The sequence below is a fragment of the Prionailurus bengalensis genome, chromosome C1 (assembly GCF_016509475.1).
Source record: "Prionailurus bengalensis isolate Pbe53 chromosome C1, Fcat_Pben_1.1_paternal_pri, whole genome shotgun sequence".
Lineage (NCBI taxonomy): Eukaryota > Metazoa > Chordata > Mammalia > Carnivora > Felidae > Prionailurus > Prionailurus bengalensis.
In genome coordinates, this window is record NC_057345.1 from 21,998,548 (window position 1) to 22,022,996 (window position 24,449).

The 24,449-nt window shown below is 49.2% G+C and overlaps 1 protein-coding gene across 3 annotated transcripts in view; it reads right to left on the reverse strand.

Annotated features, from left to right (window-relative positions):
* The window catches only part of MECR (mitochondrial trans-2-enoyl-CoA reductase), a 37,007-nt gene that overhangs the window by 7,143 nt on the left and 5,415 nt on the right, over window positions 1–24,449 (reverse strand). For 2 of the 3 annotated variants that reach the window (XM_043574301.1, XM_043574302.1), the window contains exons 2-8: window positions 16,140–16,237; window positions 15,550–15,681; window positions 8,379–8,522; window positions 5,640–5,742; window positions 4,463–4,565; window positions 3,036–3,109; window positions 147–207 (exon numbers count right to left, since the gene is read on the reverse strand). In XM_043574301.1, the coding sequence (XP_043430236.1) occupies window positions 147–207; window positions 3,036–3,109; window positions 4,463–4,565; window positions 5,640–5,742; window positions 8,379–8,522; window positions 15,550–15,681; window positions 16,140–16,237 (715 nt within the window). Of the gene's footprint in view, window positions 1–146; window positions 208–3,035; window positions 3,110–4,462; window positions 4,566–5,639; window positions 5,743–8,378; window positions 8,523–15,549; window positions 15,682–16,139; window positions 16,238–20,479; window positions 20,922–24,449 lie in introns of those variants that run through there. The other variant, XM_043574303.1, reaches the window with a different exon arrangement.

Genomic DNA, 24,449 nt, shown 5'->3' on the forward strand with positions numbered 1-24,449 from the left:
AAGGACGTACTGGGCTCTGAGGGCAAGCACTTCGGGTGATGCCTAAGGTACAGACCCGCCCACCCCCACCCTCCTGCCCAAGGACAAGGGCACCATGTGGGTTTGGACAACTGTGGTGTCCAGGTCTGCCTCCCTCACCAGCTTACCACAGAGGCTATGACAGGCTGCTTGGCCATTCCCCCGTAGGTCACCATGGTTCCCCCAGGCCTGAAGAGACCAGAGAGAACAGAGTGGGTAGAGACAGAGATAGAGCTCTTCTCAAACCTGCCAGAACACTTCTATTCCCACCCTGGTTTTGTTAAAAAAAAAATTTTTTTTTAATATTTATTTTTGAGAGAGAAAAAAAGAGAATGAGAGGGTGGGAAGAGAGAGAGGGAGGGAGGGGCAGGGAAAGAGGGAGACACAGAATCCAAAGCAGGTTCCAGGTTGTGAGCCGTCAGCACACAGCCCGACGCGGGGCCTGAGCTCACGAACTGTGAGATCATGACCTGAGCCGAAGTCAGATGCTTAACTGACTGAGCTACCCAGGCGCCCCTCCAAGCCTGGTTTCTGAACCTTGATCTCAGAATCCTTGGGAATGTTTCAAAAACTACAGATTCCCAGGCTCGACCCAGACCTAATGTATCAGGAAGCAAGAACCTGTATTAAAGTCAACCAACAAACACGTTGCCAGATGACGTGATGTTTAACCAAGGTTGGGAACCCACCGATCTAACCACCCAGCCGGGCTTGGATGAAGTGTTACAAAGAAGCACACTCTATTGAGAAGAGCTCAAGACCTGGCTCCCCTCCACTCCTAGATGTGTGGCCTTGGGCAGTGCACAGACACTGGTGCAGTGCAGACCTCTGCCCTCCGTCTGTCCGGACTCACCTGAGGATCCGTGAGGTGAGATGGCCATACAGATAAGGAACAGTGTGGGTGGGGAGAGGGAGGGCAGTGGGCAATTGCCGTCGCTGCAGGAGGGGTCTTGCCAGGACCTGCTGTCTGACACCCACACCCGCCCCAGCAGTCCAACAGGGGAGAGGCTCAAATGATTTTTAAAGACTAATAAGCTCGGACTTCTGTGCTCCATTTAACCTGTGTTCCCTTCCCCACTCCCTGGCTTTTAGGAGTCTGCTGGTCAAGGATGATGGTGGGTGTGGACGTGGTGCTTTGTGAACTACAAAGTGGAAGCTGTTGCCGTGTGAGGCACGTAACTCTTTGTCCATGAGGTCTGTGGGCAGTTTGGTCTTAAGTTCCCTTCGCCTGACACTTGTCCCAGAAAGTAGCTCCTTTCTGGGATCAAGCCCTCCCCCTCCCAGCTCCCCACAGCCTCTGCACTTGTTCTAATCTGAATAGCTGACGTTTACTGGGCGTTTTTTAGGTGCCGGGGCCAGGTCTGAGCATTTCCATGTGCACTGATGTGGAGAGTCGTCCCTGGGACCCCCAGGGAGCACTTTCATTGCTCTCATTTTACAGCGGGGAAAATGAAGCCCACCTCTGTCTGTATGGCGAGTTGTGCATCACCTCAGTGTCTTTAGACGACCCTTCTGAGGCAGAAAGGGTTTCTATCCCCTCACTGTACATGCGAGGAGACTGAGGCCTGGATCTTTTACGTATTGCCTAACTTTTCACAGGCCCACAGCTCGTAAGTAGCAGAGCTGGGACTTTCTGACTCCAGCGCCTACATCTGTAACTACTGCTCAAGGCTTCCTCCTACAGCGAGTGCCGCGGGGGTCACGGGCTGCCCTTGAGGCTGCCGAAGTAGGGCGGGAGGGGTGGACGCAGGAGTCACGAGAACTTGGGGTTAAGCCTGGCTCTTCCACTTCCTAGACTTTGGGCAAGGTAATTACCCTCTCTGGGCCTTGTATCAATGGGGATGGGCAGAGTATCCCCCACTTTGGTGGTTGCGGAGGGGGGTGGGGTAAGTCAAGCACTCTGCACAGAGTCTGGTGCACAGGCGAATACTCAGCGATCACTATCACAGCTCTCTGACCACATGACCCATCTCCCCATCTAGCCTAGGAGTTCTAGAGAGTTCCTTCAGTGTCTGAGCCATCTCTGTGTCTCTTAGCTAGTGAGTGCTAGCAACAATGTGTCAACCAATGTTGCTGAGGGGATTCCTGCTTTAGTTGGAAAGTTCCTCAGCTCAGGAACTTTATATATATTTTTTAAATGTTTATTTATTTTTGAGAGAAAGAGAGAGAGAGAGAGAGGCAGAGCACGAGCGGGGGAGGGGCAGAGGGAGACGGAGACACAGAATCCGAAGCAGGCTCCAGGCTCCGAGCTGTCAGCACGGAGCCTGATGGGGGGCTGGAACTCACAGACCTTGAGATCATGACCTGAGCTAAAGTCAGACGCTTAACCGACTGAGCCACCCGGGCGCCCCAGGAACTTTATATTAATGGCAAAAAGAATGGAAGGACACCCACTGTTAATATTGTCAACAATGCTTATCCCCCTTGGTGGTGGGATGATAGCTAACTTTCCTGCTTAATTTTTCCTTTGTCCTTTTTGGGGGAAGATTTTATTTTTTAAGTAATCTCCACACCCCACATGGGGCTCAAACTCACAACCTTGAGATCAAGAATTGCACCCTCCACCGACTGAGCCAGCCAGGTGTGCCCCTTCCTTTGTACTTTTACATGCTTTCAAAATGCTTTGTTATAGCAATAACGTTACCTCTAAAATTAGAATCTATTTTTAAAAGCTAATAAAAAATTTAAAAGCTAACAAGCTAGGACTAAGTGACTTTTGAAGAGGCCCCTAGGTTATGAATCCTTAACTGTTCCCCTATCACAGAAAGCTTAGCCATCTACTTCTGGGGTCCCTTGGAAAAACAAAGAGGCTGGGTCTGTCGGTCACCTATAAAGGAACAGGCTGAGAAAGGAAGTGCCTGGATAACCAGGAAATGATGGTGATCCATTTCCTACCCAGGGTTATGCTGACCTGGCTTGGCTTGCGTTGCCCACTGGGATTGGGTCACTTGCCAGTCCTCCCAGCTACAAGCCCGGAGAGCTTGGGCCAACAAGACTTGCAGGGCCAAGGGACTTACGCTAAGTGTCGCAGCAGCTCTGTGGAGCTTTTCCCGCCAACACAGTTGAGAGCAAGTCGGGGCTGGGGCATGTCCTGGAAAATAAGGAACCTGTAGTGAGGGAACTACCACTGTATGTGTGGGATTTCTTTCTTTAAAAAAACTTTTTTTTTTTATGTTTATTTATTTCTGAGACAGAGAGAGACAGAGCATGAGTGGGGGAGGGGCAGAGAGAGTGGGAGACACAGAATCGGAAGCAGGCTCCAGGCTCCGAGCTGTCAGCACAGAGCCCGACGCGGGGCTCGAACTCACAAACCGCGAGATCATGACCTCAGCAGAAGTCGGTCACTCAACTGACTGAGCCACCCAGGCGCCCCTCTTTCTTTCTTTTTTTTAAGTAGACTCCATGCCTAGTGTGGGGCTTGAGCTCACGACCCTGAGACTGAGAGTTGCATGCTCTACCGACAGAACCCGGCAGGTGCCCCCTTACTCGTGGGGTCTAAAGCTTGCCACAGACAGCACTTCCTTTCCACAGGTGCTGTGTCAGGGGGTGGGGGGCAGTGAAGGAAAATGGGATAGTGCTGCCTTCACACTCTGCTCTGCAAGGACCTTTGCTTTATCAGCTTAATCCTGTTACGTTTTGGAATTTTGTTCAAAACTCCTCTCTAGGAAAGGACAGACAGAGGGCACGTACATTCCTTTTTGAAGGACTCTAGGTCCCCCAAGTGTACTTCTTCTCTGTGCTCACAGCTCAGTTTGAGTTAGAGGTGCTGATCTGCTGCTCGGGAAATGTTCTTAAGAGGCAGGTGTTCTCGAGGGGGTGTGTGTGTTTGGTCACTCCTGGGTTCAGGAGAAAGAGGCTGAAGTTTGGTTACCTGTTAGGTATGCTGGGGGTGGAGGTTCTAGAAGGTTAAGAGGCTGTGAGTTCAGAGAGACCTGGGGCCAGCCCTGACTCCACTTATAACTGTGTGGCTTTGGTGAAATCCTTTATCTCTTTGGAGACTTGGTTTTCTCATCCAGAAAAGAGACAGCACCTGCTTTGTTGACCTTTTGTGGGGATTATCAGATACAATACAAAGAAAGGGCTTCAGAGACGTACTTCTTTCCTTTCTCTTCCTTCTCTGTGGCTCAGTTTCCTCAGGTCCTCTCCCAGCTCTGAGACTCACACTAACTGTATGGGCTGATGTGGCCTGCTAAAAATATTCAAAAGTACAAATAATCCAGGGTTTCTTGGACTTCGTCTGTCTCTACCGCCTCCCTCACAGCATCTGGGCACTTGATGCATGCCGTCCCCTGGCTGAGGGAATGGGTTTTGTCCTTCCACAAAGAGATGAAGGGAGGATTTGGAGAGAAGTGATGGGGCCAGTCCCAGCTTTTCTATCAGGTCAACTTTTTCCACCAGGGAGATGAGCATGGAATGAAGGCACAATGCCCCTCAGCCTACATACCTTAAAGAAATTTTTCATTTCATGCTTCCTTAGCTCCTCTTCTGTGAGAACATGCTCGGCCCCTAGACTCTTCAGTCTGTCAGTCAGCTTCTGGATGTCAGGCCTAGAAACCAAGCACAATCCACAGCCCTTAGTCACTCCTGCTGCCTTTCTCTCCCAGAGGCTCCTAGGACTCCTCTGCTATGGCTGTGAGAACATGAGTTTCTCTTTGTGGGAAGCTGGGATTGAGGGTAAGCCAGGCCCTACGCAGGGGCTGGCTGGCTACCGGATTTCATCACACTCCAACACCTCTTGGCCTCGGTTTCCTCACTGGCAATACAGGGTGATTTCCACAGTCCTTGCCAGCTCGAAGGTGCTAGAAACCATCTGGCCCAGGGAGAAGTCATTTCACTTCCTGATTCTGTCTACTGAAACGACAAACTTCATTTCCTTTCTCCTCCTCTTTTCAAGGGGCTCTTCAGGGTGTTGTGCAAACATACTCCAGCCCAGGGGTGGCTCTGGGCCTCTTTGGCCAGGGCAAACAGACTGATTTTTGTTAACACAACTGAGGGAACAGGGAAGGGAAGCGAGTGTCAATTCTCCCCCAGAGGCTGGACTTCCACCACAGATACAGCCGCGTTTGTTGACAGTGAGGCTTAAGGAAACTGGATGGCACGATGGAAAGAGAACAAGGCAGGGAACTAAGTCTATTACTGACTTGCTGGGTCTTCCTGAGCAAATGGCTTCCTTTCTCTGAACCTTGTTTCCTCACTGTAACACAGATGACAAGCCTGCCCCATCTCCTTCACATCCATATTTAGTACAGCTCAAGTGCCACACAGATGCAAGGGGAGAAAGGGCCCCGGGTCAGACAGTTTACCGAAGGAATAACAAACACAGCTTAACAGATTCCCAAATATGAAGCGTGGCCTTGAAACCACGAGGTTATCACAGATGCGAAAACTCTCAGCGGCTCAGCAAGGGCCGGCTTCAGCTCCTTCCTGCTCTCCTTTTACTTTTGGGATATTCACTCATCCAACAGCCAGAGGCCAAGTGGGTCTCCTTTCTGGCGGCTGAAGGATCTGTCTGCGGGCTGCTTATGCACGGGCGCCATCTGGTGGACACAGGGGCGCTTGCAGGGATGCTGGGTGGAAAGGCCCAAGTCTCGTGCACTGGGATCAGGCCCCCCCCCACGCACCTGTCTCGGACCACATTGACGGTCTTGAGGCCCAGGGCTGCGGCGATCTGAATGACTGCTTGCCCCACTCCACTGTTGGACGCATTCTGGATGACACTGTCTCCTGTAGAGCCAGGAAGAGACCCAAGTCAAGTCCTGAAGACCTGTAAACAGGTCAAGTGCTTCCTGTCTGGGATACTATTGTAGGGCAAGAGATGGGAGTGCTCAGGCTCAGAATGACCCAGGACCTGGCTGCTGAGTCTTCTCAGATCTTGGAGTGTTGCTTACTCTTTTCCCAGTGACCCCCCCACCTCCAAATTCCATGACACCCATGGTGCCTCCCAGGGCTTGGCAATTAAGAGTCCATACTATATGTAATTTAGATCCTACTGTGTAAACGATTTTATATTGTTCATCATCCTCTCGATTTTTATGCCCTCAAATCTCTTAGATTATTTCCATGGTTTGCAATGTTTCCCTCCTTCTCTCTTCCTTCGTTTTGAAATCCCATATACTCCTTGAAGCACAGCTCAAGCGCGGCCCCCTTCCCATCTTCCTTCTGTGTGCTCCTCTGGCTCTCTCTCCGCACATGGTGTGCCCCGTCTTATACTTGGTTGTGGACATGCCCATTTCTAGCAAGAGCCTGCAGCTTCCTGAGGACATGGCCATGCCTTATTCCCCCTTTGTGCTGCTCAGTAAGGGCACACTGCCTTGAAATGGGATCAATGCTGGAGAAACCCAGAGCTCCAGAAACAGCATCCTACAGATAGTCTGTGGTCAAAGCCGAGGCTTTGGAACTAGCCAATGGGGGAGGCAGCGTGGCATGCTGGGGAAAACGTGGGCTCTGAAATCAGATCGATCTGGTGTGAGTCCCGGCTTCCCACTGGCTGTAACTGAATGACATGAGAGAGGTCATGACCTCCGTTTCCTCCGCATAAAACAGGAATCCTGGGAGTGCCAATCAGGATGCTCCGGATTAGTCGAATGCCACTGTGTCCAGGAAGGTGCTCTGTCACCCCTGAAATATGATCTGAAATGCAGGAATCTGGTGCTACAGACAGGGGATCTCCTGGAAGAAGAATGCCTATTCTCTGTAGGCAGGAGTCAGCTCACAGATTGTCATCAGTGGGTTATGAAATCAAGCTAGTGGGTTGTAAGCAACATTTTTTTTTTCAGTTAAGATTGAGGAACAGAGAATTAAGAAGAACACACTGCATCACACATAGTAAGGGCAAATACTGCTCCATAAAACTTTGGTTTCCGTTATATATATACTCATACATGTATCTATGTACTGGATTACAGTGTAAAATGTAATTCTTACTATGGGTCAGTATGACAATTTAGTTTAACACTGATCTAGCCCAGACCACACCTGCCCTCAGGCAGGCAGGTGGAGAGATGCCACGGGCAACTGAGGTGGGGTGGTGTCAGAATACCCTGATGTCCACCACAACTGTGGCCCAAATTAGAGGTGGCCGGAGGGGATGAGACGCAGGCGACCAAAATGTCTCCTTAACCAGGACTGGTTTTCTCCACCAAAGCCTCCCGGGATCGCCCTGGCACAGCTGGGAGAACCTGCCTTTCTCTTTGCAGGAAGCTGGGACTGGTTTTCAGCCAGCTACAAGCATTAGTGGCAATCTAAGCTTATCGCGTTCCAACATCTCTGCCTCAGTTTCCTCACTGGCGTGGCAGAGCTAGACTAGGTGACTTCTATAGCCCGTGGACATGCATAGTGTGAAGGGTGACCTTCCAACAATGGGAGGCCAATGCTGAGGTGGGTTCTATGAGGATCTTTGGAGGCCTCCTCCCAGCAAGACTGAGCCCTGCTCGCCCACAGCAGTAATCAGCCTTCACTGGCTTTTCCTCCTTTCCCTGGCTCCCTCTCCCAATCCTTCACTCCTGCTTCCTGGGATCACCCCCCCCCCCCCCCAGCAAACTGTCCACCCTCACTCAGTCCTTGCCTCAGGCTCTGCTTTCAGGGAACCCCAAATAGAACATCCAGCTTTATCATTTCCTTGCTGAGTGATCTCGCCCAAGTAGTTTACTTCTCTGGACCTCAGTCTCCTCCTTTATGAAAAGGAAGAATAATAAAAGCAGCGCTTAATTACTGCGCTGTGTGCCAGGCCCCACGCTGTTACATCGCAGTGTTCCAGCTAACCATCAAAACCCCTTATTGTCCGTTTTATAGGTGAAAAATCTGATGATCTGAGAGGTCAGTTCATAGCGGAAGGTGAGGCTGGTATTCAGACTGAGGTTGTCTGCCTGGGGCCTGAACTCTCAACCAATGATACCAACCTCACCACACTGCTTTGAAGATTTAATGCAGTCACTGGGGTAACGCATGGAAAGGCACTTATGTGACCTGGAAAGTGCCATAGAAATGCTGAGTGGAATTACTCAGTTCAGCATTTTACTGAGAACACAGGCACCGTCTATCTTGTCTGGCTTTGTTGTGTCACAGACCTTAGCACAGCGCCATACGTTTCTGCTGAATGGCAGAATCCCATCCCAAGCTCTAGGGAATGTGATCCCTCAGCGGTTTTCCAGAGTGTTCTCCTCATGGGGTTCCAGCACACTTTCTAGGAACTAAGCTAACAAAACAAAAGCAGCAACCACACACTTGCCCAGGTTAGGGGCCCGTCTTCCTCTCGGCCCCTTACTGCTGAGCTGCCAGGGCCTTGGGGTCAGGATGTGGGTCACACCCAGTCAGGAGATCCCGGCCTGCTCCCCCTGCTCCCCGCGCCTGGCGGTTCCTACCTGGCTGCAGCTGCTCAAAGTCCATCAACATCCGGTAGGCCGTGCAGGGATTGACACTCAGGGTGGCGGCGCTCTGAAGAGGGATGTCACTTGGAACTCCGATCAGTGCTTCCTCTCTGAACACAGCCTCAGTCCGCCAGGTTCCTGAGTCAGGGGATGGGGCCGGGGTCGTGAGAAAGGCTCTCTCTCCACAACTGGCCCCAAGACACCCTCCTCAGTAAATGGGCGCCTAAGACATCAGCCTTCAATTCAAGTAAGACTCAGGGAAAAAAGAAGATCTTGAAATCCTTTTGAATCTCTGAGTCCTCATGATAGCGATTTTGTTATTAGCACATTGGTTCCATCAGATGTAGCTAAGGATCTGAAGCTACTGGATTCTGAGTAACATCACAACCAGGGCAAGAGACGCTGCGAAAGCCTCCCTTTCCCTATTCGGTCCTCATTCTCCTTACGTAGGGCACGTTGACTTGGGCGGTATTACGGAAAAAAGCACGAAAGTAGAAGTCAAAGGCCTAGCTTCGGGACCTGGTTTTGCTGGTCTGCTGGTTTGCGCAAGTTACTGCGTTTTGGTTACCCTCATATGTAAATGATACTGGCCTCCTCCAAGAGCTGCTGCACAAATCAAATGACACAAGGGCAATGACAAACTCCTGTAAACTGGAGAGAAGTGACCATTAACCTCCAGGCCACGTTCTAGCTGCAGACAAAAGAATTGTAAAATGTCTGTGTTGAGAAGGCCCTTAGAGCATCGAGTTTAACCTCCTCACTTAACATTTAAAGTGACTTGCCCAAAGTCACCCGACTAATCTGGGCGCCCCACCTACAGATACTTAGTGTGCACCACGTGCTCGGACAGTGTAGACGCGTTCCGTCCTTTCACAGAGTTTCATTCCAGGGGAAATCAGGCGAGAAACAGACAATTGCAGTGGGGAGAATTCCTTGAGATGGGGGTCAGGGACAGCTTCTCTGAGGAGATGCAGGCTAAGAGTTAAAGGGTATTGAGGCCAAGAATGTCACTCACGGAGTACACCAAGAATGGTCTAGGAGAGGAAAAAGCATATGGAGAGGCTCTGAGGCAGGACAGACAGAAGATGGACCTAGGAGGATACACGCTGCGGGGCAGAGAGTGATGGGAAGGCAGGCTCGGGCCATGGCTGAAGTGGCTTGGACCACAGGAACGTCCCCCAGACTCTCATGATCCTGACCCACGGTAACCGTGAGCTACGCTGTCCCTCAGTACATTCACATATATAAATACGTACCCCTACATGCAACAGAAATCAAAGGCTCATGGGACAATATTTACCCTACTGTGTATGATATCCTGTTATTTTCTATTCTACTGTGACTGATTTTAGGGGAAAAAAGTGCCGTTTGCAACCCATTGGATCAATTTCACTGATGGGTCACAACCTGCATCTGACAGGTGCTCACCCATGCGGGCAGGATCCTGTGTAAAGCAGAGAGGTGAGGAGAACAGACTTGGAGACAAACAGACGTGATTCAAGCCTTGGCTCATGGACCGTGCACTCGTGAGGTCGCCTTAGAGAAACTGTTACTGGCTTGGAATCTGGTGGCTGTGGTCCCTTAGGGGCTGCTCTGGAGCGTGTGCACCTGCCCAGTTGCTGGGATTCTAATGGTACCCTGGCTCCACACGGTCAGGGGTGGGGTGGAGGGGACAGCCTAGGTGACTACTACTTGCGCCGTAAGTGGAGAGAGACAATGTGGGCTTTAGGGACCAGGTAGTATAGACAAGAGGCAGGAACACATTCTATTAAGAGCTGCACTGGTAGATCTGTGGCTGAGAAAATAAGACACTGAAAAACTGACGGGTTCCTTTGGAATCTAGGCGGTATCCTGGCATTTTTCTGGGCTTCACCCAGCCTGGTTTTCAAATCTTCACGGTCACCTTCGTCATCATGGCCCCTACTTCTCTTGGCCAACATGTGCCGTGTCTACTCTAGCCAATCACCTAGTGTAGGGTTTTCTATGCATGAAATTAGGGGTGTTTTCTAATTTCCCTTAAAGGCACAACAATGGAAATTCAGAGCTTGACACAAAACCTGGGTGGGATGGGGGCAGCGCCCACAGTCAGCCCTGAGGGCTTTCAGGGTTTTAAAGTAAAAATCCTTAGACCCTGGAGTGGGGGACCTGCTTAAAACTCCCAGCTTTGCCATTTCTGATTTGTGTGATTTAGAATTCTCATTTTACCTTCTTTGACACTAATGTCATTGTGTGAAGATTAAATATGACATTTGTACAGACTATCACCGTGCCTAGTACATAGTAGGTGTGTAATGTCTCTTGGTTTCCTTTTCTGGTCCTAAGTCCCATGCTCTAGTTCTCAGGATTCCTGTTCCTTGCTCCTGTGCAACTGACCCTTAACCATCTCCACTATCTAACGCAGGGGTCGGCAAACTGCGGTCGTGGGCCAAACCTGGCTCACCACCTGATTTTGTAAGCCAAGTTTTATTGGAACATAGTCACGATCACTTTTTATGTATTGTCCATGATGGTTTACGATGGCAGAGTTGAGTGTAGGCAGTTGGCCTGCAAAGCCTAAAATATTTACAAATTGGTCCTTTACAATTTCTTAAGTCTATTTATTTATTTTTGAGAGAGAGAAAGAAGGCCAGAGAGAGAGAGAGAGAGAGAGAGAGCGCACAAGTGACGGAAGGGCAGAGAGAGGGGGAGACACAGCATCCGAGGCAGGCTCCAAGCTCTGAGCTGTCAGCACAGAGCATGATGTGGGGCTCAAACCCACAAACCATGAGATCATGAGCTGAGCTATAGTCAGATGCTTAACCGACTGAGCCACCCAGGCACCTCATGAACTGGTCCTTTAAAAAAAAGTTTGCTGACCCTGATCTAATGTGTATAGAAATTTAATTCGCAAAAATGGTTGTACGTATGCTTCAGCTGAGCTGCATGAATTAGTTGAGATATGCCAGCAACAATGGTTAGCTCCACTTTAGAGATGCGGAAACTGAGGCTCAAAGTAGCTGTGACTTAAACAAGGTCACCCAAGAGGGTGAAAGAAGATTCCCAAGCAGGTGCTCTCGCTGCTGCCCCGTGCTGCTTCGCGAGGGTTTTGAGGGTTTCCAATGAGAAAGTCAGTCTGCACGTTCTCTGGCCCAGTCTCCCTGGGGACTGGCGACATGTGGGAAAAAGCTAGCTATGGGCACAACTCAGTAAGATGAAGGATGACCAAGGTCTGGCCAGTTGAGGACGTATTTGTTTAATGGCTGCCACTCTTACCAAACTGCAGTCTTCACTAGAAGAAAGGCCATGTCTGTTCACTGCTATATGCCAGAGCCCAGCACACTGCAGAGGCTCACAAAATGTTTACTAAATAAACGGAGCTAGAGTCCCGGTCATTATAAAATCCTCTTGCTCTTTGACTGGCACCTGGTGGGGAAGATTCCCCTTTTCTCTGGGGAGAAATCCCCGTTCTGGCTGACACCCACCTCTACAGGTGCTATTCCCTACACCCCTGGCAGACGTCCCTTCTTCTCTCCAAATCTACTGACCGAGTTCTGTTCCTCTAGCTCCTAACTCCAACCTGTCTTCCCAGCCCCGTGGCACTGCCTCGTTCAGACCCTTATCAACTGAAGCCCCAACTGTTTAGCCACCTCCTTACTGGCTTCCTGGCTCTACCCTCTGCCTCTCCAGAGCATGCTCTGTGCTGCCCAAGTCTGGTCCTCTTCTTCTTCTTCTTCTTTTTTAAGTGTACTTATCTTGAGAGAAGAGAAAGCGAGGGGGCAGAGAGAGGAGCTGCCGGTGCAGAGCCCGACGCGGGGCTCAAACTCACAAACTGGAGATCATGACCCGAGCCAAAGTCAAGAGTCCGATGCTTAACCAAGACTGAGCCACCCAGGCGCCCCCACTCATTCTTAACTCTTCTTTGGGCTCTCCCTGACCATAGATGTCAGCCCTCCATGACCGGGTCCCCGCCTACCTCTATAGCCTCATCTCGCTTCTCCTACGTCCCGCAGGGACACAGCCGCACCAGGCTATAGCAGCTCCGACAGTGCCGAGCCTTCTCCTGCCGCCGTACCTTTGCACGTGCTGCACTGCTTGTCAGCGCTTCCTCACCTAGCCCACTGGCTACGCTTCTACTCAGTCTTCCAGACGGAGTTCAAGCACCACTTCTTTGGGAAGTCGCTCCGAATGCTCCCCGAGATGGGGGGCTCTCGCCTTCGTGTCCATCCTCTCGTTATAGCGCTAACTAGACTGTTAGCTATTACGTGTTGTTTTTCCATTCTCGAGTTCCCCACCCCCAGCCAAGAACACTTTGAGGGCAGAGGCTGTGTCTGACGGGGGCGGCCTCAAAGCACCAGTCCGACGGCATCGATAGTGAATCCTGCAGCTCTCAGTTTGCTCAGATGGCGTGGCTCTTTCACGGCCAGGTGGGGCTGCAGGAGAGAGTGGGGCCATTCTTGGCAGCAAATCTGATCTCAAAGAAAAGAGCTTCTAATAGACTTCTGTTACTGTTTTTTTCCTGCCTGGTACCTTTTTCTTTCTAGAAATGCTCCCTCCTCACCTCTGAGGCTGTCAACCACAAGGCCCCACCCTTTAAACCACAGAGGTGGGCAAGACGCTCCATTGAGGCAACTGGAATGACCCAACCCCATGCTCCTGGTGTGGTTCTAGGCCATAAGTATCTTTACCACAAGTATTTTTGCCATATAACTAATTACGTAAGGCAATGTTGCTGTAAAACAAAACAAAACAAAACAAAACAAAACAAAACAAAACAAAAACTGGTTGACAGTTTGTTGGTTTCATCTGCTGGTTGACAGTTTGGTTTCATTTCTCCATTGACACAGTCCTCCTATTTCACATTATATCAACTTTAGCCCTTGTAACAGTCTAAAAAGTAGCATAGAGTTTTGAACCCACATTTCCCAGAGAACTTTGGAACGTCTATCAGTGGAAATGTGACAATATGCCAAAACCAGACAACAGTGTGAAAGGCTTTCACAACCCGATACAAAACCCAGTTACAAATGTGCATCCTAGTATTTGGAATCTGATCAAGGAAGACATTTTAGCAACAACAGCAACAACAAAAGTGCCATACTGATTGAGGAGACGAGTCAACAAGCACCAAAAAACCGTGTGATACTAGGAACAAAAGACTCTGAAGACAAGTGCTTAGGTACATTTTGTGGACCCACAGAATAAAATCAGTTATTTGTGTGTATTGCCATGAATCTACACTATACATTTTGAATGTACTGAAATAGTTTGTATTTTGCAGTAGTCTTTTCATTACTCATTTTGTGTTTGATGATGTCCTTTTTAGTGAATGTCCCTCTTTTATTTTTCACAATTTTGTCTCCTACAGCAAAATTGCCTGCGGCCAGTCAGTTATGCTGTGAAAAAACTTGCAGTTTAGATAGTGTGAAACTACTGAGTATGAAGGGGTTCATGGATGGGCAAAGACCCAGGCAGTGTCGGTCAGAGCCCTGCTGGTGGAGGGATGTGGTTGCACTGGACAGATTGTGGAGGCCATGTTCATTTGTTCCCAGTTTGATGCAAACCTCAAGATGCTGGTGGCCATCTATGAAAGGTCGGTTTGAATCTCAGCTGCACCACTTACTGACTAGGCGATCTTGGGCAAGTTGCTTAATATTTAATATTTATCTCATATCTACCTTCTGTTGTGGGAATAACTGAGTCCATACATGTAAAGTGCTTATAACAGGGCCTGGTGCAAAGGGAGTAGACAACAAATATTTGTTAATGCTACTATATCACTAGGTGGGGAGATCCTATCTGAGAACTAGCAAGAAAACACAATGAGCTCTGGCATCACTGGGGTTCCTGGATCCAGCTTTCCATCTCTTGCCCGTCCCAGTTCCAGAAATCAATTAACTTCTTTTTTTTGCAGAGCAAGTTTGCGTTGACTGTAAGTTATAACCCAAAGGGTCCTAACACTGTAGTTTAGCAGAAACTGAGTGGGAATAAGAGTTTGGTGGGTTCTCTTTCAGTTTGCTCTTTGGACAAGGGCTTCTTCCCAAGTTTCAGTTCTTCTTCTTCTTTTTTTAATGTTCATTTATTTTTGAGAGAGAGAAAGAGCACGTGCGCGTGAGAGTGGGGGAGGGGCAGAGAGAGGGAGACACAGAATCCGAAGCAGGCTCCAGGCTCCGAGCTGTCAGCACAGCGCCCGACGCAGGGCTCGAACTCACGGACCATGAGATCATGACCTGAGGCAAAGTCGGCTGCTTAACTGGCTGAGCCACCCAGGTGCCCCCTTAGCTTCAGTTCCTTATATGTCCAATGGGGTGGTTAGTGTCTTCCCTGCTTCCCTCTCGTGATTGCTGTCTCGATCCTGTATATAATGTCTGTGCCTCAAAAAGTGTGAAGTGTTAAAGAACAAAACTCATCAACGACTCACCATATATCAAAGAAAACCCCAACTTCTTAGCTTGGCTTTTGCAGGGCTTCCCCCATGTGGCCCCACTACCTGTGTGACCTTCTTTATCACTTAAGCAGACTTCTGTGTGCAAATCCTCTGCCAAGGCTACATTGAATGTCTCACTATTTTCCAAACCGACCTTTGGGTCTGCTCATTTTGCTCCCTCCAAATGCAATGATTTCTGGCTCATTTCCACCTCACATAATTCACCCGTCAAATGTCCATTCCAGAGAAGCCTCCTCTGTGAAGCCCCAATCCTTCCTTAAGACTCTCTCTCTCTCTCTCTCTCTCTCTTTCACACACACACACACATTCGCGGGCACACAGAGGAGCCAGAAGTGTCCTCGGCTTCCTGTAAACTTGTAACATGTAACACACTCTTTATTGAAGTTACTAGTTTGGAGATTTCTTCAATTAAAATTTAACCTCCTGCAGGGCAGGGGCTGTCTTATTTGGATTTCCCATTGTACCATCTAGCAGGGATTTAGGGATGCAGGGATTCAGAGAATCACCGCTCTGATCAATACGGGCCCAAGGAGATGAGAGAACAGGTCATCACCCCCAGAGCAGATGAAACAGACTTTCTGCTCTCCTTGTCCAGCTCCCATCCCTACTGGCAGTGGGTACACGGACTCAATAATAAATCCCGCATTGCTCAGTTACACTGAGCCAATGTGCAAACATTTCCAGCGTGGGTGAAATACAATCCGGAACAACGAAAGGCTGCAGACACCTGGAGAAACTTACCCAAACCGGCATTTGCTGGAATCACCCAGTCTCCTGGCTTCACCCCAGTCACACTGCTGCCCACTGCCACCACCTGTCCAACACCTTCATTCCCTCCAACAGCAGGCAGCTTGGGAAGGAGGCCGTAATTTCCTAAGGGAGAAGAGCAGAGGGTCACCTGGTGAAGCTCGGGCAGTGAAAGAGCATGAACTTTAGAGTTGGATCTGAGCCTGATCTGGGGTCTGCCTTTGGCCTGCTGTGTAACTAACCAGCCTCTCTGAGCCTCAGCCTTTTCATCTGTAAAGGGGAAATACTTTTCAGCATTCGTGGTTATTATGGGGATTAGCTAATGTATGAAATGAGCCCAGGGTATCGCAGGCACCTCACAGTGGTTGGTTTACTCCCCACTGCAATCTTCCTAACTCTCGAAAAGCCTCACATTCCAGAGAGGGGAGGCCAGAGAGGGCTTGCAGTCTGCAGATGGCTCATCTGGAGAACAGCTGCTGCTAATCACAGGAATTTCACACCCGCACCTGAGGAAGAATGGAATCGAGGAGGTGGCGGGCTAAGCAAAAAAGCCAATTAACATAAGCCACAGAAACCAAGGTTACCTTGGATCATATTTATGTCAGATGGATTGATAGGGGCCGCCAGCATCCTCACATGGACGTCTGATCCGCCCACAGCAGCTAGCTCCAGGTCCTTCAGTCTAAGCACAAAGCCAAAGAGAGAGATGTTAATGTCACCCAGGATAGACAGGGCGTCTTTTGCTCAAATCATCTCCCCAAAGTAGGTCAGGGTGGCCAGATTTTTGAGCTGCCATTGTGTGGCCAGGAATTAAGGTTGTTAGAAGAGAGAAAGGTGCTGTAAGGAATTAGCACAGGCTACAGGTTAACTCTCTCACTAACTGCAAATGGAAAATCTCTAGCGCCCTCTCAATCCCACTGCCCGCTGGGACAGAAAGCAGTGAGACCTTCTGCTGGCCTGGATTAGCCTTGTGTTTTCCCAAACTTGCTTATCAGAATCACCTGGTGTGCTTACGCATAATGTAGATTCTCAGGCCCCAGCTCTGACCTACTGAACCAGAATCTCAAGATAAGGGATGCCCCAAGTGGGTCTTATAGACAGCCATAACTGAGAAACAGTGGGCTAGCTTATTCTCTGCTTTCTTGCTTGCTTTCTTTCTTTCTTTCTCTTTCACACATTTCTGTTAGTTGAGAGCAGGTGAAACAGAGAGATGCCCTTTGTAGTTCAGGAAGAACTCCCTGGGTGACTGTGATCCACCCCCTGGAGTGATGTCCCTTTGGGCCCGAATCCTGGTCAGAAAGGATGCTGAAAGGAGAGCTGAGCCATAGCACTGCCAAGAGCCTCTCCCATTACAGGTGGGATTTCTAGGTGGTAACACTCTGTTCACGGTGGGCCCTAGGCACCATGGGACTAATGTCTTTATGCATTAGAGCTTTGGTTAATGGGTTAAACCTGCTAAAGGGCTGGTGGCAATGTCCATGTATTATTTTTATTTATTTTAAATGTTTTTTAAAAATGTTTATTTATTTTTGAGAGGGACAGCGTGAGCAGGGGAGGGCAGGAGAGAGAGGGAGACACAGAATCTGAAGCAGGCTGCAGGCTCCAGGCTCATTGCCCGATGCGGGGCTCAAACTCACAAACGGTGAGATCATGACTGAAGTTAGACGCTCAACCGGCTGAGCCACCCAGGTGCCCCTTATTTTTATTTTTTATAAAAGGAGACCTTCTGGGGCTGAGCGAGGAGCCTGCTTAAGATTCTCTCCCCACCTTCCCCCGCCCCTGCCCCACCCCTCCCCTGCGCATGCTCTTGCAAGTTAAAAAAAGAAAAAAAAAATAGGAGACCTTCCACCCAGAAAGCACTGATCAGTGTACAAGACCAGTGGGTCTTGGTGACTTTTTAATTACCAGGGACTCCTTTATTTCTCCACACCAAGACTTCATGTTCGCAATGTTTTCCTTTACCCAGATGTACTTTTTTGGTGGTTTATTTTGAGAGAGAGGGAGAGAATCCCAAGCAGATTCCGTGCTGTCAGCGTGTGGAGCCTGATGGGCCTCGATCTTATGAGACCTGAGATCATGACCTGAGCCAAACTCAAGTCAGACGCTTCATCGACTGAGCCACCCAGGCACCCTATCCCCTACCCAATGTACTTGTAATAATTCTCATTTTTAGTTACCGAAGGCACATATAACTGCCACACAGAGGTTCGTAGCATTAGGCAACAGTGTTACTGAACTAGGCTGATATACCCCTATCCACTTCTGGCAGAAATCTGACCTTTTAATTATACCTGAGGCTCCATTGGAGGTAAAAGTGTGATTTTCAAGAAATGCCTTGTATTAATAGTAGCAATAATGGTGGCAGGTATTTATGTGGTATTTGTAATATATCAGGTCCTGTGCTAAGGGATTTAAATACATGATCTGATCTAAGATTCAATTCCCTTGTGAGGAAAGTATGAATATTCCCATTTGGTCAAGTAGGAAATGCAGGCTCCTGGAGATTATGAAACTTACACAGGGGGAGATAACCGGTCAGTGGCAGGGCTCCCCTACTTCCCAAGTTGGCACTCCAAATTACTGTGCTCTATTATTAGAATCCTGAAAATAGCCTGGGAACGCCCCTGATTGCCTACAAGGACCCCTAGCGACCTAAGGGGCTCAATCTGGGAATCCCTGTCCCGGACCATGACCAAAGTAAGACAGACCGTGCCTTACCATGACTAAGAAACAGCTGCAAAAAACTGGATTAGAGACACTCTATAGAAAATAGTTAACTAGGAAGGAGTTAGGACCAAGGCAGGGAGAAAAAAGAAAGGGCTCTTTTTGTTTAGGTGCTTATTAAGGAATGTATGTATTTATACACAGCTGGAGGAGGGGGGAGTCCTTATAATAATCATCATCATAATAAGTACTGTTTGAGTGCTTATCAGTGAGAGAGACACTAGGCTAAGTGCTTTCAATGCCAGCTTTCTACCATTATTCTGATTTTATGGCTGAGGAACAAAGGCACAAAAGAAGTAAATAACTTATTCAAGGCCACCAAAAGTAGTAAGTAAGTGGCTGATCTGATTTGAACCTGGTGGTCTGATGCTAGAGAAGCCAGATGGTAAGGGGCTAAGCAGACCAAGCAGAGGGCAGCATGGCGTAAAGGCCTGGTCCTTGCTGGACCTGCCTGGGGAGACGGGGAGGGGTTAGCAGCAGGCAGAACAGGGACCATCAGCCGGACAGTGATGCTTCTCTACGAACACACAGAGAACAGATGCGTAAGCCTGCATTCTGAGAAAAATCCCGGCCAGAGCAAATGGATTGCAGATTGGCTGCCTCTCTATATTATCTGTACTGCTTCTCTCGTACGTTTCGCAGAAACCAGAGTTTTTCTGTAAGCCAACAAAGTCCATGTACTCAAGCTACTTAAAGACATTTTTTTCTGCCCATTTTTTTACATGCTCTTCCCTCAGCCCAGAATTTCTTTTCCACTGCTTCTCCACAGAGCAAGAAGTTCAATTCACCCTTTAAGACTTCTTTTGACCCTCTTCTTGGTCCTGAAAAAAAATCACTTGCTCCATCCTCAGTGTTTTCATTACACAGAAGGGGTGACACCATTTTTTTTTTTTTAAATTTTTTTTTTCTTATTTATTTTTGGGACAGAGAGAGATAGAGCATGAACGAGGGAGGGGCAGAGAGAGAGGGAGACACAGAATCGGAAACAGGCTCCAGGCTCTGAGCCATCAGCCCAGAGCCCGACGCGGGGCTCGAACTCATGGACCGGGAGATCGTGACCTGGCTGAAGTCGGACGCTCAACCGACTGCGCCACCCAGGCGCCCCAACCATTTTAAGACCATCTTACATGAGTTTATTGCTTTTTAGTTTATCAAGTCTTTCCATATATTTCTTTTCAATTGATCACAACAGGCCTACATTCACATTCCTTTCCCCAAACTCCGTGGGGGAGATGTATGTATGCCAGAGTTCAGAACCATGTTATTATCTACACCCCCTGTGGGGGTTGAGGCAGCACTATGTGATCAGAAACACTGTTTCTGCAGCAAAATGTATGAATATTCACTCTAAGCGGGATGAATAAACACATATATATGAATATATAAAATAAATGTAAAAACTTCACACAAGATGAGGTCTTCCCTCCAAATGAGTTGTAAAACAACAGAAATCAAAACAGAACTGTCAGCTGACAGAACGTTCTGACTTTGTCGTTGTAGATTCCAATTTGGATCTGGATCCAGGTCTTTTGGACTTGGTTCAGGACTCTTTTTACCTATCCCTTAGTTTTACAGCCGGAATGTGCATGTCTGTTGTCTCCCCACTTGGCTGTGAGCTCCCAGACAGCAGAGAATTCTTAGTCTTACCTCCGTGTTTAGCACAGTGCCTGGGACCAAAGCAGTGCTCAAGAATGCTTCCTAATGAAATTACGCGACTTTCCTCCCTATTGAGAAAATGTGACATAAAGGTGTCAGCCATTTTTGGGGAATCAGGGGAGAGGCTCAAGGCACAGGGATTTAGCTACTGAGGCTTATACTTGCTCTTCCTGGTTCTGGGCTATTTAGGAAAATAACCCTGAAGGATGGGTACAAATGAGAATGGAGATTGTCCCTCAGAGAGTTTGGTCTAAGCAAAAACCCATGGCTCTCTTCCTCACAGGAAAGTGCAGGTGAGGTTTGCAGTAAATCGTGCTTTAAAAATCTAGATGGCCATGGTCGAGATGGGAATACAGGTGGATCTCAGTTCACAGATGAAGGGAGGAGCATGGGTTTGAAGTGAACAGGCAGTCCTGGGTTTGAATCCTGCCTTGGTCATTTACCAGCTAGATAACCTCAAAATACTCATCTGTGAAATGGGGAGAACACTTAGAAACTAGCTCATAGGAGTAAATGAGTTAATGTAAATAATTTGCCAGAGTACCTGATACACAGTAGATGCTGAAGAGATGGCAGCTGTTAGCAGTGGCAGGAATATCCAAGGAAGCCTCTGAAACAATTAGTTGGCTATCCCTCTGAAGAGAATCACTGAATCACTGAAAGACGGCGACTTTTTGGAAAACTCAAGTAAATTTAACTCAGCAAATATTTTACTGACAGTCCTACTCAGTGTCAGGTACTGAGCCAAGAGGCTTAAGGATAAAAAAAAAAAAATTCTACTGCCTGGGAGCTTGATGGCACGGGGACTCTCACACGTGCAGTCACTGCGAGAGGCACCCCCAGAGGCAGGCACCCCAGAGGCAGGCTTGCAGTCCTAATCCCAGACTGCGCCCGGAGGGAGGAAATGCAGGGTTAGCCACTGGGCTTTGGAAGAAATGGTACTTAGTTGGGGTTTGAAGGATAAGTGAGAGTTTACTCACTTACTTTCCTTACCACACTTTACTTTCCTTTCTTGCAAAAGAAAGGAATGGCAAAGAATCTGACTTGATAGTTGGCCAGGCAGTAGGTGCAATCTGGACAGGAGCCAGGGGAATGGAGAGGATTTGATAACCTGGGATCTCTCAAATAAGAAGTGGTATTGATGTCACTCCCTCCACACGGGGTGGGAAATCTCTGATGGCTCCTGGGCTTCTGGCGTGGACAACTGGATATTGACACAGAGAGGAAGGGAGAGTGGTTTGGAGTGGGGAGGGAGGTGTTATATTTGGAGCTTGAAGCCGCGTGGTATGGGGAGAGGGCACTCCAGGCTAGACGTACAGAGCTGTGAGTCAGCTGGATGTAGTGGGAGTCGAGGCAGGCAGATCATCTTGCTCTGGGCGATCTGGCTGAACAATGAAGAGAAACTAATGCTGACAGTTTCCTAAGCTCCGGGCATTGTGCTCAGCATTTTATACACGTGAGGCTGGTTAGTCCTCGAAACACCTATCAGGAGGGTGTTATCTCCCCAATTCACGAACAGGAAACTGAAGCTCAGAGGAAGGAACTTGTCTAAGGTAAAACTCTGATTAAGTGGCAAAAATTGCCCTAAAGGTTGACTCCGAAGCTCAGACCGCTGAACACTAAGCCAGCATCCTTTACACTGTGTGGAATTTCCATCCTGAGAGACAGTATTAGGCACTCCCGGGGTGTAGGATACGTCTGAGAAATGCTGCCCAGTAAACGCCCTTTATAGGACTCAGACGGTGCCCCAGCGTCACAAAGGCTGGGAGAAGTCACCCAGGGAAAAAACCCAGGGGACTTTGTGTCATCCAGAGCCTCCAGAGGTAACTCAGCTGGGGACACTGTTTTCACAGCACACCGAGTAACTGCCTGCCCCCAGACAGCAGTTTGAGAAGTGCCGCACGGGGCTACAACCCGCTCCCACTTCTCTGTCTTCTGGGTAGCCTCGCCGCTCTGTGCTGGCTGAAAGTCACAGAAGCGGGAAGGAAGGAGAGCGGGGCAGGGATGAGGGTCTAGGGGCTGCAGAGTTGAAGCTGCGAACACAGGTGGCTGAGGGAGGGGCTGCGCTGCCAGCCCGGCAGGAGGTGTGTGGGTCAGCTGCATCTCACCAGGGAGACCGGCCCCTGCCTGCCCCATGGAATGCCATTAGCACCACAGACACTGCTGTCCCTGCACACAGTCCTAGCGTCGTCGTCAAGGATACCATTCTGCCGAGACAGGAAGGAAAACGGGGGCCAAGTCTGGATTCCAGGAGTTGGACCTCTGGTGTCATGATAGCAATTTCTTCCTTGTTTTCTTTTTCTTTCTTTCTTTCTTTCTTTCTTTTTTTTTTTTTAACTCGCCAGAGGAACCAGTGGCTGTGTTGTAGAGTGCAAAGGAGGCACCCAAACACAGGCTGGCTAGATCTCAAGTCACTTCCCCAGGAGTGTTCACGGCCTTCCCCCGTGAGTGTCATGGCGCCATGCAACTCGGAGGGATGCCACTGTCTTCACTGGACAGATCCCAGACTGGATAAGGTCACAATGGCTCCTTTGAGGCCCCGGCTGTACACCTGTGATGCCATATGAACTACAAGGGAGACAAAAGCAGGCAGAAGAAAGAGCCTTTTGAGATGGGGGAAAAAGAGGCCAGTACTCTGGGGACCGGCTCACTTATATTTGCTGTGTAAGGCAGGCACTGGCCAGCTCGGCGAAGATATCTTTCCTGCCTTCCGCATGTAATTAGCAACCATTTGCACATCTTCCACTCAGTCACCTCAAACTGGTCAATATCATTTTGAGCAGGAAGAACAGGCAGGGAGAGACTGTCACGGGCCAGAGACTTTCTCATGTGCTCACTGCAGAGAGCTAAGAATGTGGCACTGGGTAAAGGTTACCCACATCTTATGTGGCTCTCTCCAGTCTGTCTGCAATCCCCATGTGATCTGCTGAAATGCTGTGCTGGGTACATTGCTCAGAGATTTGATTAATAATTAATAAGACACACTGGGGATTGTGGAAGAATGAAGTTCTTTGGCTCGCCCTGCAGCAGGGGTGGTTGGCGGCCTCCGTTGGTGGGTTCTATAAAGGAGTCCTGGGCTCTCAGTGAAAGCTCCTTTTCCTGAGCCTAGCTTGCACACTTCGTCGGTGTGCTAGGCACGCCCGCTTGCTCCCTGTGCCTCTTCTGGCTTTCCTGCCTCAAAGTCATCTTGCCCTCCCACCATTCAGGACCACTTGCACTTCAGGACAGTCATTTTGAATAGAAAGGCATTAGAGACTTGGGGGGGGGGGGGAGCTTCTGGAAGTTTCTACCCAGAGCTGGCAAAGAAACCCTCTCACTACTTTCTCAGTCCCCTACTTTCTCTCAACTAAGATTACCAGTAAGCTGGTAAGCCCTAGAATGTTCTACAGCTGCTGACATCAGGAAACTTGCTTGAAGGGAGCTAGAGTCTGTTGCTTAGCTTGCGGGGGCCTAACCTTATCGATCCAGAGAATAAGACTGGGCCACAGCAGGGGACCGGGTCCCTGTCTGCAGCTGCTTTGGTCTCTCTGACAGGAACAACAATGACCATGCAGCCCCTGCCTGGAGGGCTGCTGATTACGATACCAATCAAGAGTAAACAGGGCCTTGGTGAAATTTTGTACCTAGGACCCCCGATTTCCAGCCACAGCACTGCTCCCTGGAGTCTGCTAGAACAACCACTGGGGAGCAGGCAGTCCAGCGTCCACCGGTTTCACAGAGTTGTCCGAGCTGGACAAAGAGGATTTGGTCTCATAACCATTTCCGAGGCTACAGTATTATATCGAGAAGGATGTTAAGGCCTCCCCTTGTCTTAGAAGAAAAAAGTGTTGTTTGGGGAGAACAGGGTAAAGAGGTGTATACGTTCCGAGGTATACGGAAAACGGAGCTGTGAAGGTTTGTCACTGGCATAGAAGGTGTGGGGGGAGGAAGAGACCGCATGCATGCCCGTCTTTACCATGGCTGCCCTTGGTCAACCCCTTTATTTTATCAAAGAATAACTGAAAAAAAAAAAAAAAAGGAGACTGGAATGATTTCCTCACCCTAACCATGAGTGGCGGAGTGGGGACTAGAACCCAGGCCAGTGCCCTTGTGGGTGGGTCCCCAACAACACATCCTGAGCCACAGATAAACCTCATGGCATCTTTGCTTTCCCTTCTCTAAAATGCTGATCCTTCCCACCCCATCCAGAGTGGGAGAGGCCTGGAACCACCCCAGAGAGCTGCAGCAGCCACTGGGAGGGCCAGACAACCGTAATAACTTGGGGTTGCGCTGGGGGGGGGTGGGTAGCTTTCCTCCCACACTTTGGACACAGGGGGATCTCCTACCTGCTGTGCAGTACCTCAGAGCTCTGCCCGCCACGTTCCACCCTCAGGGTTTTGGCCCTCAACTCCAGCCTAGGGTGAAGTCCAGAAGGAAGGCAACGTACAAGCGCTTTAGGATGTGGCATCCAGCTTGCGTTTGAGTCCCGTGATCTCAAGCTAGTCCCCTCTGAGCCTGGGGCAGGAGACACCTCC